At 35.0% G+C, this 19,066-nt stretch overlaps 1 protein-coding gene across 1 annotated transcript in view; it reads left to right on the forward strand.

Moving 5' to 3' along the window:
- The window catches only part of ABCD2 (ATP binding cassette subfamily D member 2), a 67,344-nt gene that overhangs the window by 35,094 nt on the left and 13,184 nt on the right, over positions 1-19,066 (forward strand). The window contains exons 7-8 of the mRNA XM_040488443.1: positions 11,151-11,296; positions 18,187-18,271. Of these exons, the coding sequence (XP_040344377.1) occupies positions 11,151-11,296; positions 18,187-18,271 (231 nt within the window). The remainder of the gene's footprint in view (positions 1-11,150; positions 11,297-18,186; positions 18,272-19,066) is intronic.

Here is a 19,066-nt window from a genome sequence, read left to right on the forward strand (position 1 = left end):
GTACATTTTCCTTATATATGTAATATAACCTTACATGTTAAATTTTAGTCTGTTAATGCTCCTTGAGAAATATAAAAGATGACATAACTTCTATTATAATCATTACTTCTCATTCTCTTTTGTCAGCAGATATTCTGAAATTATAAAAAAAAACATTTTATTTATCAGTTCAGTAATTATTTACTACTTCATTCCAGGAGAGTATATTCAAGTACCATGTAGCTTAATCTTCTAGACTAAATGTAAATACTGCTTAATAAAGTAGTTATGAACCACATTTTTAAGTTAAATGAAAGAGAAAAATCCTAAATTTGATTGTATGTAAGAATGATAGCATGATTAAAAAGACTGTAAAGAAAATTAAATATAGATAGTTACCTCTGACTATCTTTTAATGTATAAACAGCACTTACTGATTATGCTCTGCATAAGTCATGCTAAATAGAATATTTTGAATAATTAAATTGGAGTTCAAAGAGATTAGAGACTTTAATACTTTGAGTTACATAGCATTTCAGAGCCCGAAGTTAGAGTTCATCAAATCTCTGGATATAAATCCCTCTGCATTCACTGCCTCTTATTTTCAGATTAACAAAATAATCACATTAAAAACATCTACCTGTGATTGAAAAGAAAAAATAAACCACTGTTTGACCTTAAATGTTTTCTCAGACAATCATAGTAATTAAATCTTCTTGAGCACTGTCCCAGATTTATGGGGAATAACAAACTATGATTCTTTTATAGTTTGCATTCACTTTCAAAAATTTCTGTCTTTTTCAATTGTTTTTCTTAGTTAGATGAGCTTATGACATGAAACCTCTTCTTTTAACAGTGCCAGCATTTAATCCATGCTTTCTGGGATGGCATTTCCACTCATGCCTTTAATGATTTAGCCTATGCATTTTTACTTTTTTTTTTTTTTTTTTTTTTACTGAAGTATAGTTGACTAGCCTATGTTATTTTTACCATAAAGTGAATTAATATTGATTTTTAGTTGAGAATCTTATGACCTCTTGAAATAATTGATGGATCCTGGGGCATCTTTAGCAAGGGTTAAGTATCTCTGGACTTATTACTTTGTTTTTTGTTTTGTTTTGCTTTTTGTTAATTTAAAATACACTAATTATTATGCATTAGTCACTATTCTACACATATTATATGTTTCTAATTTTTCTGTATGAAAACACATAAAGTTGGCATTAGTATTCCTATTTTATAGGTGAGAAAACTTCGGTTGAAGTCAAGCAGCTGACCACAGCTAACATTTGAACTTATGTGGGTCTGACTCTAAAGTCATTTTCACTTGGGTATTGCTAGCAGCAGGGCATATTTCTCTAAAAAATTACTACTCTCTTGCCTGACCTTGCAAGTATCACCATCTAGGGTTGTTTGTTTCGTATGCTAAATCTGTATTAATATTAAGCTATTGTTCAGAAGCAGAGGTCCATATAATGCTGGGGGAACATGGCAATCCCAGGCAATTTTAGCATAGTACTGGCTGTCATTCATTTATGTTAATGTGAAGGAAACTATATTCTTGTGTAACATTGAAATTCCTTTAAACTATGTTCAGATCACTTTCAGATTAGAATATGTTCTCTATTCTTTCGTATTCTTCTAAAACCCACTTATCTATAAAGTTTTTAAAAATCTCTAAAAATATTCCCTTAATTTAAAATCAGACTTCCTGAAGAGATATAAAACAAGCAAATATGAATTTTAACAATGGATTATGGTGTTAAAAATCATTATTTAACCTTTATGTTGTCAAAAAAAGAGACTGCAAAAAGTATTCTGCAACAGTGCAAGATTTTTGGTTTAAGTAGTTCAACAGAATGAACAAAACACTTAAATGACACCAATAGCACCCACACTGACAAACTGCATCACAGGCCAAGATATGTATGTGTCAAATGAGTTTTGTAGATACTTAAAAATCTGAACATCCTAGGGCACCTGGGTGGTTCAGTTGGTTAAGCATCCAACTTCAGCTCAAGTCATGATCTCCTGGTTCGTGGGTTGAAGCCCCACATTGGGCTCTGTGCTGACAGCTCGGAGCCTGGAGCCTGCTTCAGATTCTGTGTCTCCCTCTCTCTCTGCCTCTCCCCTGTTCAGTCTCTATCTCTGTCTCTCAAAAATAAATAAACATTAAAAAATCATTAAAAAAAAAAATCTGCACATCCCTTTGAATTGTTTCTATATAAATACGTCCCAAATCCAGGATTTCCTATTTGGAGGGATAGAAGAACTATGTTATAGTAGACCATCATTTAAGCCACACATATAAAACCAGAGAATGACTATTAGAGAACCAGGAGTATGTGAGATCAGGAGGGAGGTTAGAAGACCTAGTTTGCCTCCTCTCTCCATGGCAGACAGAGTAACCTCATAGTCAATAAAGTATTTTCAGTGAGATCCTTGCTTTCCTTTGCTTTGCTTTTTTTTTCTTTTTCCTTTCTTTTGCCTCAGCTGTCAGATTTAAAAATGAGGATGTGGCCTGGAAAAGGACCTAAGTAAGAATATAGGGGAATGCAAGTTAAATATCTCAATTACCATTTTCCTCTGGGTTTCTAGTTTTCAGACTTTTTGATTCTCAATGAATCTCTAAGTGCAAAAAAAAAAAAAAATAGGGAGAGCCTCTGAAGGACAAAGAATGTGTTTATTTAAGTAAGATGCAGGCTACCCGGACCATTGCCTGAGTGGAATGTTGGTCTGAAAGGGTCGCTGGAATAAAGGAAGAATGTGATATGCTTAATTCAGGGCTACTCATGGAGCCCCATACCCAGTTGGTTACACATACACTGGTCTTGCTGCCCCCAAATTAGACAAATCTGGGCTTAGGGAGTGAGAGTTATTACTAGAACAGACTTTGCCCATGTTGAGTTACTATTGAACAAATCTTTATAGAATATAAGCTAGAAAGGGCATCTGCATATCTGTACGGCACTGGTGGTATCTACTGAATCTAAAGAATAGTATATTATAACAGTGCAATGAACACCTGATGAATGATTGAATAAATGAGTGGATGAACATCTCCATAGATTTGGTTTCTACTGACAAATCAGTCTGGCTCCATATACTATTTAGGAAGGAAACTATTTATTTTGCTGCATGCACTAGATATGTCACGTAATCCTCTTTATGATGGGGATAAATATTTGCCACTTCACATGTCCCTTGTAAACGAAATGATTTTTGCCATTAAGAAGGCTCAGTAATATGGCTGTAGCTAATTCAATTCTTTTCCTTTGCTTTATAACTATTAGACTAAAAGCAAGTAAACTTTGCATAAATATCTTTGGGCAATTGGCTGACAATTGAAAGTATACATTTTGGTACTTCCTGTGTAGTAGTTGGTACAGTTCAGTTTTTTAAAACTCTCTTAAAGAATCTATAAATGTAAACAATTTCCTATACCTTTCTTTTGCTTGGGAAAATATTTAGGATAATTTTTTTCATATTTAACTCTTCTATGGGTTAATTTATGAAAATAATAATGGAAAAAATCTTCCTTTGCTTCTAAAACTTTTCCTCAATTTATGAGTCAATTATTAGGTTGCACCATATGGAATTAGAATTTTTGTAGGTCAAAAAGTCAAATAATAGGGATTTCAAATGGTAATCTAATATAATGATAAATATTCTTAAAGTTGACTTTTAAGAAGTTTGCATTCTCATCAGGTTAGCCATACTTTGATTATTCCACTACATTATTCTTATTACTTGGAAATAAATATAGTCCCTGCTCTTCAGGGGGCAGTGCACATCTCTGCTTTGGTGCCTAGGAATAACATCCTAAAAATATAATTTCAATAATAGTTAATATCTCTTTAGTTGAGTATTTCTTCTTTTTGCTACATATTTATTTAAAGAATATTAGGAATGACTTATGCATTGAGGACTCAAATTTAATTCTTGCTATTCATGAGAAAAATCAGATGACATGATTGGTCCCAGTGTGTACATTTATATGAATTATTAATAGCTACATCTTATGGCTTTCAGATTGCTAACTTCTTATCACTATGGTTACACAGAAGTACTTAGCAGTACCTTATTCTTAAATTTAACACATATCATGTTTAAATCTAGTTAATATTGCTGTTAAATTTTTATAACCATTGTTGAAAATTAAATTCCAGATGACTATGAAACATTTCACATTTTGGGTGATCATTCCAGACTCCAAGCACAAGAGACAGAGCCAACATTTCTCAACACTTTCTCCTTCTTTCTACTTTTGTCTCTTAAAGAAAAAAAATAGAGATACCATGAGTATAAACCCTAAGAAATGTTAATACATTTTACCAAAGCAATCATGAACTGTCAGATTTTTAAATGTTAACACAGAAAAGTGGGAGTAGAATACAAATTATAAATGTACCCTGAGACATTTGTAATATAAATATAAAAAGCCATATTCACTGCAAATTGATTTGATCTGAAATAATTTTAATTTTACTATTATAACTAATAGTTTTAAATATAGATGCATTTGAAGTCATCCCAGATTACAAAGAAAAACAATTATGATAATTGTTTAAATAATAATTATTATTTAAATTATAATGTGATACCTATGAATTTATTCCGATATCTTTTCCACAGCAAATAGTGGTGATTCTAAATGTTACTTAGAGAAGAGTAAATTGAAACTAGTTAGTGCTTCTTCTTTGATATCTGCTAAATTATAAGCAATCTATTTATTTTGTTGCTTGTAGTAGGTATGTTGCAGGATCCCCTCTCTGATGGGCCAGAGCAAGTAAGCTAATAACATTCTGACATGGTAACTGGTCTACCTGAAATATTTAGAAGATGATCTAAATAGGTCTATATGTCTAGAAAGGAAAGTTCAGTAGAGGGTACTTTAAGTGCTTATTAATTCTGTAAAACTCTAGTAGGACCAGAGGAACTTGAGCTAGCTTAAAACGTTAAACTCCAGGCCTATGAGCTGGAAAGGATCACATGCAAATTAATCACATAAACATTGGGTATAAGGTCCTCATCTGCTATGTTTCCGAAGACACTCAGTATCATCCCAACTTCTCTGGATATAGCTTTTCCAGAGAGTTTGGTGGTGGCTTCATAATATTTTTAAATGCGTATATTAATAAAACCTATCAAAGTATCCTTAGTTGCCATGTACCTCATTGGACACATATAGAATGTGTTGTTTTTACGATTTTACATGATTTTTAAACAATAATTGAGAGAAAATGGGACTTTAATAAAGCAATATTTGTTGAGTCCTTATAAATATATAATTTTATAAATTTTTTTAATAATTTCATCTGTATTCCCTTTACATAAATTTTCAAACTAGCAGTTTTCATATTCTATTACATCATTTGATTAACAAATAGCTCAAATAATAAGTTATGTGGACACATTTGCTGTTCCTCATTTTGCATCATAATATGTTTATGATTTGGCATTTTGCTTAAATCTCACGTTGATTGAATTTTAAATACTTCGTGGCTAAACACCATGTTTGTTTTGTTTTGTTTTGCCTTTTATTTCAAGAGTGCTTATTCAAAATGTTATTAGACTTATAAACTCAGGGGCGCCTGGGTGGCGCAGTCGGTTAAGCGTCCGACTTCAGCCAGGTCACGATCTCGCGGTCCGTGAGTTCGAGCCCCGCGTCGGGCTCTGGGCTGATGGCTCAGAGCCTGGAGCCTGTTTCCGATTCTGTGTCTCCCTCTCTCTCTGCCCCTCCCCCGTTCATGCTCTGTCTCTCTCTGTCCCAAAAATAAATAAACGTTGAAAAAAAAATTAAAAAAAAATTCAATAAAAACTTCAGCATTGCAAAAACATATTTACTTTGCCTTATAATGAAGAGCCATTTTGAAATAAATTTCCCTATCTATTCATCAAAGAGAACTGACATATTTCAAAAAGCATAGCAAAATCATAAATAATGTAAATTAGCCTTTTAAAGAGGTTACAAAGTTTTTCTCCAAGTTCTTCTTACAAAGAAAGCACATGGAAGGAAGCCTTACATGCATTAATACCTTCGAGGCCCTTATAAGTTGCTCCAGTGAACTAAGTGGTGCTCCAGTTACTAAGAGAAGTACTTCTAGGTAAACCCGAGATGGTTTCTTGAGTGTTTAACAGAATACGATTTCTAAAATTTACATAATTATGTACTTGTTATTTATTAATTTTGTGAAAATAATAAAAATTTGCTATGTGGTATAAAATCACAAGTATCTTAGCTGGTTAAATAGGAATTTCTTTGCATCTGTTTTTTTTTTTTTTTTTTTTTTTAATGTTTTGTTTTTACATAGATATAGAACTTAAGCCTAAGTAGAGGTGATTTTTTTGTAACAGTTTATTGAGTGCCTACCATGTGCCTATACTATACTAAGTGTTCTGACTACATTGCTTCATTTAAGATTTATATAAACCCACTGCTTCATTTAGTTTTCATAACAAATACAATAAAGTAAGTTACTCTAAAAACGAGGTAGTTGTAGTTCAGAATTTGGATCACATTGCTAGTACATAGTAAGATTGGAATTGCAGCCCAGAGCCTATTATCACAACTATGACTCTATACTGTCTTCCCTGAAATGTAGATATAAAATATGATTTCATCCAATATTACCAGTTAATCAAGTCTTATGGTAGAATCCTGTAGAACTTGTGAAATGAATGTTCAGTGTATTTTATTCATTGTAGTCTCCCTTATATACTGTGTCATGGCTGTTCTATAGATCGAATTATATCTGAGGTTTATACTAAGGTATAGAATATATCTGTGCTTCTAATTTACTTTGCAAATTAGCAAAAGTACTACCTACTAAGGTTTCCTTGGATTTCTTCCTTAACTTGTCTGAGTACCAGCTGAAAAACTACTCATTGACTCTGATAGTCAGTTTCTATTTTATGCTACTAATATTATTACCAGATATTAACTTAAGATATTGTCACATTAGATGAATGCTTAATATAATGTAAACAAATAATTATGCATCCTAATTCTGATTTTTTTAAAAAAAATTACAGTTAGACTGGAGAAGGAAAGATAAAGAATAAGGCAGAAGATATAGAAGAGATATAGAAGAGAGGAAGATATAGGGACATGGTAGAAGAAATGTGACCAGAAATGGTGTAGTCACTTCAGAAAACAGTTGGGTGGTTCCTCAAAGAGCAAACAAAGAATTATCATATGCCCCAGAAATTCCACTCTTAGGTGTGTGCCCACTGTTTCTAATAGTCAAATAGCGAAAACAACTGGAATATCCATCAACTTATGAATGAATTACCAAAATGTGGCATATTCATACAGTGGAATATTATTCAGCCATGAAAAAGAATGAAATACTATGACATGCTACAACATGAACAAACCTGAAAACATTATGCTAACAGAAGGGCCATCACAAAAGACCACATATTGTGTGATTTCGTGTATATGAAATGTCCAGAATAGGCAAATCCATGGACACAGAAAGTATATTAGTGATTGGCAGTGACAGGGAGGAGGGAAGAATGGGGAGTGTCTGCTATTGGGTATGAAGCTTCTTTTTGATGTGAAGAAAATGTTATGGAATTAGATAGTGGCAATGGTTATATGAGCTTGTGAATATAATAAAAAATCATTCAAAAAGTATTGTGTACTTTACTAGGGTGGATTTTATGATGTGAATTATATATCAATTTTTAAAATATGGCCAGGGATTCCCATATTTTTAAAGACCCCATTGAAAATCTTTACAGGAATGTATATATATCTCATTAAAATATAAATATTTTTATTTTCAAATGTTAGTTAAACCTGTTGTAAAATAACCTTGTGTTATCTGTGCTCCAACTAAATCATTTGCACGTTATGGGAAAATAGGCAGACGAGTGACCTACAAAAATATATTTATATTTAAAACCTTCAACTTTCTCTCTCTCTTTCTCTCACACCCTTCCCCTTTAAAAAGTAAGTTGCAGTAATCATAAATCTTCATCCGTAACTACTTTAGGGTGTGTTTCCAAAGAGCAAAGATATTCTCTAGCATAACCACAGTACAATGATGAAATTCATGAAAATTCACATTGGTATTATTATCTAAACACGCTTTTGGTTCCCAAACTGGCCCCTGTCCCTGGAGGCAAAAGTAGACAGAAGAGACCATTCCTAATTGGCAGGTGGCAGGTGGTAATAAGCAAGGGAACTTACCATATGAGGCTTGTCCTGGGCAGCTACAAGGTGAGTGGATCTCTGCACTCGCCCACCAGAATCTTAAGTTTGTATAGAGGCCTTAACTGGATTCAGTCACATATAGCATCCAGACGGTCCCAATAAGACCATGCTCTCTCACGCTGCTTCCTTGGAAACGGTTCCAGCTGTGGGAATGGTAGGCAGAGCATACATTCCAAGCACATGTGAGGGGGTGAGGAGCCTTCGATTGTCCCAGTCCAGCTCATGGTCAACTGAGAGTCGTGTCCTTCGAATGAGCCCCAACAACTTCCCATATTTAAGTTTTCTATTTTTAAATTTCCAATTATCATAATGCTATCCTTTATAATAACTACTTTTTCTCAATTCATTTGCATCTAAGTTGCCATGTTACTCTAGTTTCTTTTAATCTCACCTCCTCAGCTTCTCTTTGTTGTTTTTTTTTCTTTTTTTATGACATTTATATGCATAGAGTGCAGAACTGTTGTTATTATTTTAAGAAAGTCCCTGGAATTAGTTTTGATTGGTAGTTTCCTGATGCTATGATTCAGGTTACCTTTTTTTTTTTTTTTAGTGCAAGAATACTACCTATTTCCAAGATCTGCTGGGTAACCAAAAGCTTGGCAGTTTAAAACAACATAAATGTATTCTTTCATAGTTCTGGAGGTCAGGAATTCAAAATCAAGGTCTTGGTAGGTCTAAACCCCCTAAGCTCTAGGGTAGAATCTTTTCTTGCCTCTTCCAGTTCCTGGCAGTTTCAGGCATTCCTCTGCCTGTGACAACATAACCCCAATCTCTGCCTGCGTCTTCACATGACTTTCTTCCCTGTGTTTCTCTTCTGCTTATAAGGGCAATTATTGGATTTAGGGCCCATCTGGATAATCCAGGATAATCTCACCTGGAGATCCCTAGTGTAGTTACATCTGAGAAGACCCATTTTTTTTCCAAATAAGGTCACATTCATAGGTACCGGGGGTTTAGAACTTGGGCATATCTTCTTGGGTCTGCAGTTCAACCCACTACAGTATGTAAATGATGTTGTGTCCTTCTCAGAGGATAACATCAGGACATACCAAATATAGACAGAACAGAAAATAGATTTATTTTTAAAACATGGATTTATATGGACACTCTAATTCAAATTAAATATTACAGTTCTTTCTTTCCTTCTCACCTTCTGTGTTTATATCTTCTTTCTTCCAGAATGAGAACCCTACCTCCTAATATTATTAAAATGTTTACTTCTTTGGTCAATCCTGCAACATGGGTAAAGCAATTTCAGAATTGCTACACCTATATGATTACCAACAAGAAACTTGCCCAATAAGGTTCAAGATTTCTTTGTGGTTCTTTTGGTCTTCAACTGAAATAGTGTAGCCACGCACAAGTTTCATGGATCACTACCTCCTCCCCCTTCCGTGTGGTTGTTATTCATTTGATATACTATTCAGTTCATGTGTTTCTGTTTGTACTTAATGTTAAGGTTTCTTCCTTCACCCTTATTGGTTTAATGCTATTTTTTTCAACAATGACATTTTAACATGATTCTAAAAGTAAAAATATATAGAAAGGATACTTAGGCCACTCCCTCCCCTATCCATTCTGCCTTGTTTCTCCAATCTCTAGTAGGTAACCAATTTTATTAGTTTCTGGTTTACTTTGTTTCCTTTTATGAATATAAGCAGATAAATGTATACTTTCTCATTTTGCTTTCATTTTGTATAAAGGTAGTATATTGTATATTAGTGGTTCTCAAACGGGGATGGTTTGGTGTAGGGGGTAATGTCTGGAGACTCTTTATTGGGAGAGGGGCATCTAGTGGGTGGAGACCAGGTGGGCTGCTAAACATTTAGAATACATAAGATAGCCCTCAACAACAAAGAATTTCTGGTTTCATTTATCCATAATGCTGCTGTTGAGAAACCCTGCTATACATCTACTTCTGCACTTTGATTTTCAACCTAAAAATATTTTTTGGAAAATCACTCTGTAGAGATGGTCCACATCCTGTTTTACAGCTCCACAGTGTAGATGCTGTAGTTTTTTCAGTCTCCTTTGTATGGGCATTTAGGTTGTTTTCAATATTTTGCAATTATAGATAATGCTGTAATGGATAGCCTTACACACTTTTATCTTTGTAATTTTTGAAGTATATCTTTAGAATAAATTGCCAGAAGTGGTTCAAAGGCCAAAATATATGATGGTTTGCCAAATCCCCTCCAAAATGTTGTGCATTTTTTCACTGTCACCAGTGTTTGAGACGACCTGTTTCTCCATAGGTTGCTAGTTGAGTAAGTTGTCAAGTTTTTGAACTTTTACCATCTGAAAACTAAGAAGCCCAGTGTAGTTTTAATTTGCACTCATTTTATTATTAATGGCATTTCTCTGTCTCTGTCTCTCTCTTTTAGAGAGAGGGATAGAGGGTAAGCAGGGGAGGAACAAAGGGAGAGGGGAAGAGAGAATCTCAAGCTGGGCGTGGAGCCTAATGTGGGGCTTGATCTCACAGTCCTGAGATCACAACCTGAACCGAAGTCAAGAGTTGGACACTTAACCAACTGAGCCACCCAGGTGCCCCTAATTAATGGTATTTTTTTTTTAAGTTTTGCTTGGGCACATCTCTGGGCCAAAACCTCAAATTTTATAATATTTAACTCAAATAATTTTAGACGGATTACAGAAGCAATGTTTATAAAATACAGTGAAACAAGATATGTGTTTCTGTGTGAAAGTATCCAGCTATTCCTTGAGGAAACTTTTCTTTGTGGCTATGTCTCAGTAAATTTTTACAGGAACATAACAGAGTATTATCCTGTCATGCCTGAGAGAGAAATACTCGTCACCAGGTAATAAATGTAATTCTAGAAATACAGTATTTAAAACGTGCTCTCGAGTTTTCAGACCACAAGAACGTCACACTGAGTAAACTAAAATGGCTTTGTACGAGGATTCTTATGTGGTTGGTGTTTTATAGGCCATACATGTCTCTTGGGAGTCTTCGCGATCAAGTCATCTACCCTGATTCGGTGGATGACATGCGTGACAAAGGCCACACAGACCATGACCTGGAATGTATTCTACACAATGTCCACCTCTATCACATAGTTCAAAGAGAAGGAGGTAAAGTCTACCATTTTCTAAATGCATTTAACTTTGTTTCAAAAACTAAACTTACGTAAATCATCCCTATTTTAATTTGAACGTATGCTATTATTGGAACATAAACACGCACATGGACTTCATAGCATTTATTGATTTTCCATTCTTGACGTCCTATCTTCTGCTTGGGTTGTATTTCCTACAGCACACCAGGATTTTTTATTGTCTGCTGCTAGCATTTGAAAACAGTTTTTTGGGGGGGGCGCCTGGGTGGCTCAGTCAGTTAAGTGCCGACTTTGGCTGAGGTCATGATTTCATGGTTGGTGAGTTTGAGCCCCGTGTTGGGCTCTGTGCTGACAGCTCAGAGCCTGGAGGCTGCTTCTGATTCTGGGTCTCCCTCTTTCTGCCCCTCCCCCGCTCGTGTTCTGTCTCTCTCCCTCAAAAATAAACATTAAAAAAACATTTTTTTTAATGAAAGGGTTTTTTTCTTCATATTTGAATATACAAGTGTCTCTGAGGCCATCATTAATCTAGATGCATGTAAAATCTGTGGCAGAAATATCCTCCTGTCAAGTTCTCAACTTACATTAAACTTAATAATTTGAAGAGTGGTATCGCAGAACTTCTTTTTTGTTTTCAGACCCACAGTCTTACCAATACACTTTTTCCCTCTGTCAAGCAGCACATAGAGAATTAGATAAGGTATAGAAACTTATTTTTTAAGTATTTTTTAATGTTTATTTATTTATTTTTTGAAAAGTGGTGGTGGGGAAAGAGGGAGACAATTCCAAGCAGGTTCCATGCTGTCAGTGCAGAGCCTGATGTGGGGCTCGAACTCATGAACTGTGAGATCATGACCTGAGCTGAAATCAAGGGGTGGACATTTACCCGACTGTGCCACCCAGGTGCCCCAGGAACTTCTGTGCTGTGTGTTTTATGAATAAGGTATTTTTTTTTTAATATATGAAATTGATTGTCAAATTGGTTTCCATACAACACCCAGTGCTCATCCCAAAAGGTGCCCTCCTCAATACCCATCACCCACCCTCCCCTCCCTCCCACCCCCCATCAACCCTCAGTTTGTTCTCAGTTTTTAAGAGTCTCTTATGCTTTGGCTCTCTCCCACTCTAACCTCTTTTTTTTTTTTTCCTTCCCCTCCCCCATGGGTTTCTGTTAAGTTTCTCAAGATCCACATAAGAGTGAAAACATATGGTATCTGTCTTTCTCTGTATGGCTTATTTCACTTAGCATCACATTCTCCAATTCCATCCACGTTGCTACAAAGGGCCATATTTCGTTCTTTCTCATTGCCACGTAGTACTCCATTGTATATATAAACCACAATTTCTTTATGAATAAGGCATTTTTGAAAGAGTAGAAATAACAGTTACACATATGAGCTTAAAAAAGAATTACTTTCTAATAGTCACACTTTCAAATAACTTGTAACACATAATTTGATAGCCTAGAAAAAGTATTGAAATAACAAGCTAGAATTCTAGATTTAATTTTGCATAGATTTTATCTTTTACTTCCTAGCCCATTTACCTATCAGAAATACAGTGGTTAAGAATGTGAGCTTTGAAGTCAGAGTTCTGGACTCAAATCTAATTAGCACTGTTCTGTATCTTCAATTCTAAAATGGGGATAAATATCTACCTATAAGGATTCTGTGAATATTAAATAAGACTCTCTGCAGAGTCACACAACTATATGGTCAATTAATCTTCAACAAAGCAGGAAAGGATATCCAATAGAAAAAGGAAAGTTTCTTCAACATATGGTGTTGGGAAAACTGGACAGCAACACGAAAAAGAATAAAACTGGACCACTTTCTTACACCATACATAAAAATAAATTCAAAATAGATTAAAGACCTAAATGTGAGACCTGAAACCATAAAAATCCTAGAAGAGAACACAGGCAGTAACCTCTTTGACATGAGCCATAGCAACTTTTATCTAGATATGTCACCTGAGGCAAGGGAAACAGAAGCAAAAATAAACTATTGGGACTTATCAAAATAAAAAGCTTCTGCACAGTGAAGGAAACAATCAACAAAACTAAAAGACAACCTACCAAATGGGAGAAGATATTTGCAAATGACATATCTGAAGAAGGATTAGTATCCAAAATACAATGTTTTGGGGTACAAACAGATACCAAAAACCAAATAATCCAATTAAAAATAGGCAGAACACATGAACAGACATTTCTCCAAAGAAGACATCCAGACGGCCAACAGACATGAAAAGGTGTTCATCATCACTTACTATCAGGGAAATGAAAATCAAAACTACAATGAGATATCTCCTTACACCTGACAGAATGGCTAAAGTCAAAACCACAAAAAACAAGTGTTGGCAAGGATGTGGATAAAAAGCAACCAAACCTCTTGTACTGCTGTTGGGGATGAAAACTGATGCAGCCACTATGGAAACAGTATGGAGGTTCCTCAAAAAGTTAAAAATAGAACTACCCTGTGATCCAGCAATGGAACTACTGGATATTTACTCAAAGAATACAAAGACACTAATTCGAAAACATAGATGCATCCCTGTTTTTATTGCAGCATTATTTACAATAGCCAAGATATGGAAGCAGCCAGAAGTGTCCACTTATTGAGGAATGGATTAAGAAGAGGTGGTATGTATGTGTGTGTGTGTGTGTATATATATATATGGATATAACAGAGTATTACTCAGCTATAAAAAAGAATTAAGTCTTGCCATTTGCAAAGACATGGACGGAGCTAGAGAATACTATGCTGAGCTAAATAAGTCAGAGAAAGACAAATACCATGTGATTTCACTCATATGTGGAATTTAAGAAACTAAACAAATGAGCAAAGGGGAGGAAAAAAGAGACAGAGACAAGTCAAGAAACAGAGTCAACTCTAGAGAACAAACTGATGGTTACCAGAGGGGAGTGGGTGAGGAGTTGGGTGAAAGAGGTGCTGGGGATTAAGGAGTGCACTTGTAATGAGCACTGGGTAATGTATGGAATTGTTGAATCTCTATATTGTACACCTGAAACTAATACAGCACTGTATATTAACTAACTGGAATTAAAACAAAAACTTAAAGAAATGCTCTCTGAAGAGCATTTATAACAGTGGCACATACTGAATACACAATAATTAGTAACTACTTGTAATATTGATACTATGATATTTTGTCTTTGTGTGCCAGTACTTGGTATATTACATGGCAATTTCATTTATGTTGTTTCATTTGATCCCTATAATAAGCAAATGAGGCAGACAGGAGAGGTATTATTACACTTATTTTTATGGTGTTTATAATCACAATTCATAAGTACTAAAAATATGGAAAGCAGATTATCTTTTTGTTTCATATGATCATCTCCTTCACCGTTTTAAAACACCGGGGAAGCAGAATAAATGCTACATGTTAATCTTGGGTAGGTTTGAAATCCAATAATCCAAATAGAAATTTAAAATAAACATGGGCTATTCTATTCTTTCAGAAGTCATTGAGAAGTTTAAGAACTGTTTTTAAGAATGTTCTTACCTTAATAATGTAACAGTAATTGTTATGGTTTATTGAGTGCCTACTGTGCAGAATATATTAAGCAATGCACATTGTCATCTTATTTAATATTTAAAACTGTCTTATGATGGGGGTTTTACTAACCCCATTTTACAGGTGAAATTCAGAATTTTAGTAACTTCCTCAGGGGCCCACAGCAAGTGTTATGACAGGGATTCAAATAAAGATCTCACTTGAAAGTCAATGTTCTACAGTAGGCTATGCCACTGTGCTATGCAATCTACTAGCTTCTTATACACTAATAAGAATTGTTATATCCTTACACATAAAACAATTTCAAGGAAATCTACTCTACTTGCTTCATCCTTAAAACACGAAGCATGTTTTTAAGCCAAGCTGAAAAGCATCTAAATTTGCAAGGACGTCACTTACTTTGGAAGAAGTGTACTGAAGTTCTATTTAGACTAGCTAATACTTTGCTTAGAGAAATGCTTTGCTCTAGTAAAAGATGGAATGAAAAACTATGTTTCATTCCATGAAAAGAGATTAGAAAATAGAAAAGAGTAAAAGTGTTACCAAATGTTACCAAATGTTACCAAAAGTGTTACCAAATGTTAACATGAACTAAATTAACATGTACCTCTCAAGAAAGCAGGAAAACTGTCCTCACCTGGCTTAGTCTCACTTACTCAGCATCAGAGATGATATTATAACTCAGAGGTTTGATTTATATGTTCTGTGATCAAGCAGTATTGCCTATTAAAACTTCTGGGTTTAGTGGAACAGAAGACATGATTTATTTAAATATGTAAAGCTAAAGTTTCCTTTGACCCAAATACTTTTCTCTTGCCCCTTCTCAGTTGGCAGGAGCAACAAATTTTTAAGCCCCAAATATTTCTCCACTATGAAGCAATCTGAGCTTATTTTTCAAATCCTTGCTTATGTTTCATAAATGCTATAAAATTCAGTTATCAAGAAAAATTATATTTCAACAGTTTTCACTAGAAGCAAGAACTTGAAATCAGATGGCATTTGGAGATTTTTCTCTTAACATAAAATTTTAAGGCTATATTTAAATTTTTTTTTATGTTTATTCATTTTTGAAAGACAGAGAGAGACAGAGCACAAGCTGGGGTGGGGTGGAGAGAGAGGGGGACACAGAATCTGAAGCAGGCTCCGGGCTCTGAGCTATCAGCACAGAGCCCGACATGGGGCTCGAACTCACAAACTGCGAGATCATGACCTGAACTGAAGTCGGACGCTTAACCAACTGAGCCACCCAGGCACCCCAAGCTAGGTTTTTAAATGAACAGAAAATTCCTGGAAGTTCATCCAAGAAAATGAACAGTGGTTCCCCACTGGGGAGTATCATTGGGAAATAGGGAAAACCTATTCAATCCACTGCACAGAAAACAACAATGACTCTACTTCCTATTTTCTTTTCCTTTGACCCAGTTTATTTAAAGTTTAATAAAGGTGAAAATTCAGCTGACAGAGAAAGAAGAGGCCAAAGAGCCTGAATTTTTTCTACATGGGAAAATTACGCCTTGAACACTTGGGATTTGGAACTGTTGTCCTAAGTGTATGTGGCAAGTTTTGGCAGTAATTTTGCTCTTTGAAAATCAGACTTTGCCTACTCTGCTCTATTATTTTCTGACATTTCCATGAATAAACATTTGATATGGCTCTCTCTCTCATAGGCCTCATGGTTTTGTTTTCTTTCTTTCTTTTTTTCCTTATAAATATTTATTTATTTATTTTGAGCGAGAAAGAGAGAGAGCACGCAAGTGAGGGAGGAACAGAGAGAGAGAGGGAGACGCATCTGAAGAGGCTCCAGGCTCTGAGCTGTCAGCACAGAGCCTGATGTGGGGCTCACACCCATGAACCATGAGATCATGACTTGAGCTTAAGTTGGATGTTTAACCAACTGAGCTACCCAGGAGCCCCTAGTTTTATTTTGGAGTACACTTCTTTTGTTACAAAATAAAGATAAACCATAAAAATAATAAAAATCATTATATTTCCCAATATTATAAAAATGTGTAAGTTAGAAAGTAAAAGTCTCATAATTCCATTCCTGTGGGGTGTGAGCTATGTGTGTGTTTATAGAAATGCAGTCATAGTTTATATAAATGTGTATGTGTGTGTCTATATCTATACATACACACAATTCTGCAACTTGATTTTTCATACAAAGATGTTCCAAGTACATTTCTATGTACATCAGTATGTATAGATGTAACCAATTTTTTAATATATAGAAGCATTGCTTTTTGTATAAATATCCAACAGAAAGTCAGTAGTGAAGATGTAAGAGAGCGGATCCTGGGTGGCTCAGTAAAGCGTACAACTTTCAATTTCAGCTCAGGTCATGGTTTCGTGGTTCATGGGATCCAGCCCTGTGTCAGCTCTGTGCTGTCAGCACAGAATTCCTGTTTGGAATTCTCTCTCTCCCTCCCTCTCTGCCCCTCCCCTGCTCTCTCTCCCAAAATAAATAAATAAACTAAAAAAAAAAAAAAAAGAAACAACTTAAAACTAATTTTCAAATAAAACCCAGATGTTGTAAGAGATAGTGTGAATATAGACCTACATATGAATCCTAGCTCTGATCTCTAGCTGTGTAAACTTAGACATGTCAACTCCTCTATGGATTTCAGCTCACCCACTTATAAAATGCAACAATAAGATCTAACTCATAAGGTTATGGATATATAATGAGAATTATATATGAATATATAATGAGAAAACTCAGATAAAGTACCAGGCACATGGAAGCCATTTAAGTTAGCTTCTGTTTTACTCTTTGTAGATTGGGCAATAGGCCTATGCAAATTGTTGGTCTTTTCTCCTACCACCCTCCCAAATAAGTATAAGTGTACCAACTTTTTGGAGATATTCAGAAACAAACAAATTTTTTAAGTGCCAGTATTTAGAATCTTAGAAGATGTTTTGTCAGCATAAGGAATTATTACTATTAAAAAAAACATGAAATCTAAAACAAAATGTTTATACATGAGGCTCTCTAGTTTATCCAAGCATATGTTCTGTAAAATATCAGGTACTTTGGGATGCCAAGGTGGCTCAGTCAGTTAAGCATCCGACTTCAGCTCAGGTCATGATCTCATGGTTTGTGACTTCGAGCCCCGCATTGGTCTCTGTGATGACAGCTCAGAATCTGGAGCTGCTTCGGATTCTGTGTCTCCCTCTCTCTCTGCTCCTACCCCTGCTTGTGCTCTGTCTCTCTCTCTGTGTCTCAAAAATAAACATAAAAAAAAATTTTTTTTTAAATACCAGGTACTTTGTGTTAATAACTTAAACTTGCCAGGAATCACTTGTCCGGGGTAAAAATGGTAACAAACAAATGCCTTATAAAAATATATGTTTTTATATATTTTTAAGGATGGGATGCTGTTATGGACTGGAAAGATGTTCTGTCAGGAGGAGAAAAGCAAAGAATGGGCATGGCTCGCATGTTTTATCATAGGTAAGTAGGCTATACTCAGGAAACTAGTTCATTATTGTAACTAAAAAAAAAAAAAAATCTTTGAACATGATTCGATGCCCTCATCTTTAAAAATATCTTACTCCTTGGAGCTCCTGGGTGGCTCATTCAGTTAAGTGTCTGACTCTTGATTTTGGCTCAGGTCATGATTTTGCAGTTTGTGGAATCAAGCCCAACAATGGGCTTGGTGCTGACAGTGCAGACCCTGCTAGGGATTCTGTCTTTCCCTCTCTCTCTGCCCCTCACCCACTCATGCTCACTCTCTCTCTCTCTCTCTTTCTCTCTCTTAAAATAAATAAATAAACATTTGAAACATAGAAATATCTTCCTGGGGAATAGAGGGATGGGCAAAATGGGTGAAGGAGATTGGGAGATACAAGCTTCCAGTTAGGGAATGAATAACTCATAGAAATAAAAAGGCACAGTATAAGGAATATAGTCAATGATATTGTAGTAGCACTGTATAGTGACATGTTAGCTACACTTGTGGTTAAAATAGCATAATATGTAAACTTGTCTAATCACTATGTTGTACACCTGAAACTAATGTCAACATGTGTGTCAACTAAAATAAAAAAGAAAGAAAAGAAAAAGAAAGAAAAGCTAACCCTTAGAATATATAGGTTTTACGCTTCTTAAGTAATTTTTTTCATGTGTCAGAAGTCTGTCAGTACTTTTTTTGTATTTCTTATGTTGAGTAATGTTAGATGACAAAATTAAATTTTCATATATAGAGATAGACAGAATATGAGCAGGGGAGGGGCAGAAAGAGAGGGA

Source organism: Herpailurus yagouaroundi, unplaced genomic scaffold (assembly GCF_014898765.1).
Source record: "Herpailurus yagouaroundi ecotype Mexico unplaced genomic scaffold, PumYag 166, whole genome shotgun sequence".
Lineage (NCBI taxonomy): Eukaryota > Metazoa > Chordata > Mammalia > Carnivora > Felidae > Herpailurus > Herpailurus yagouaroundi.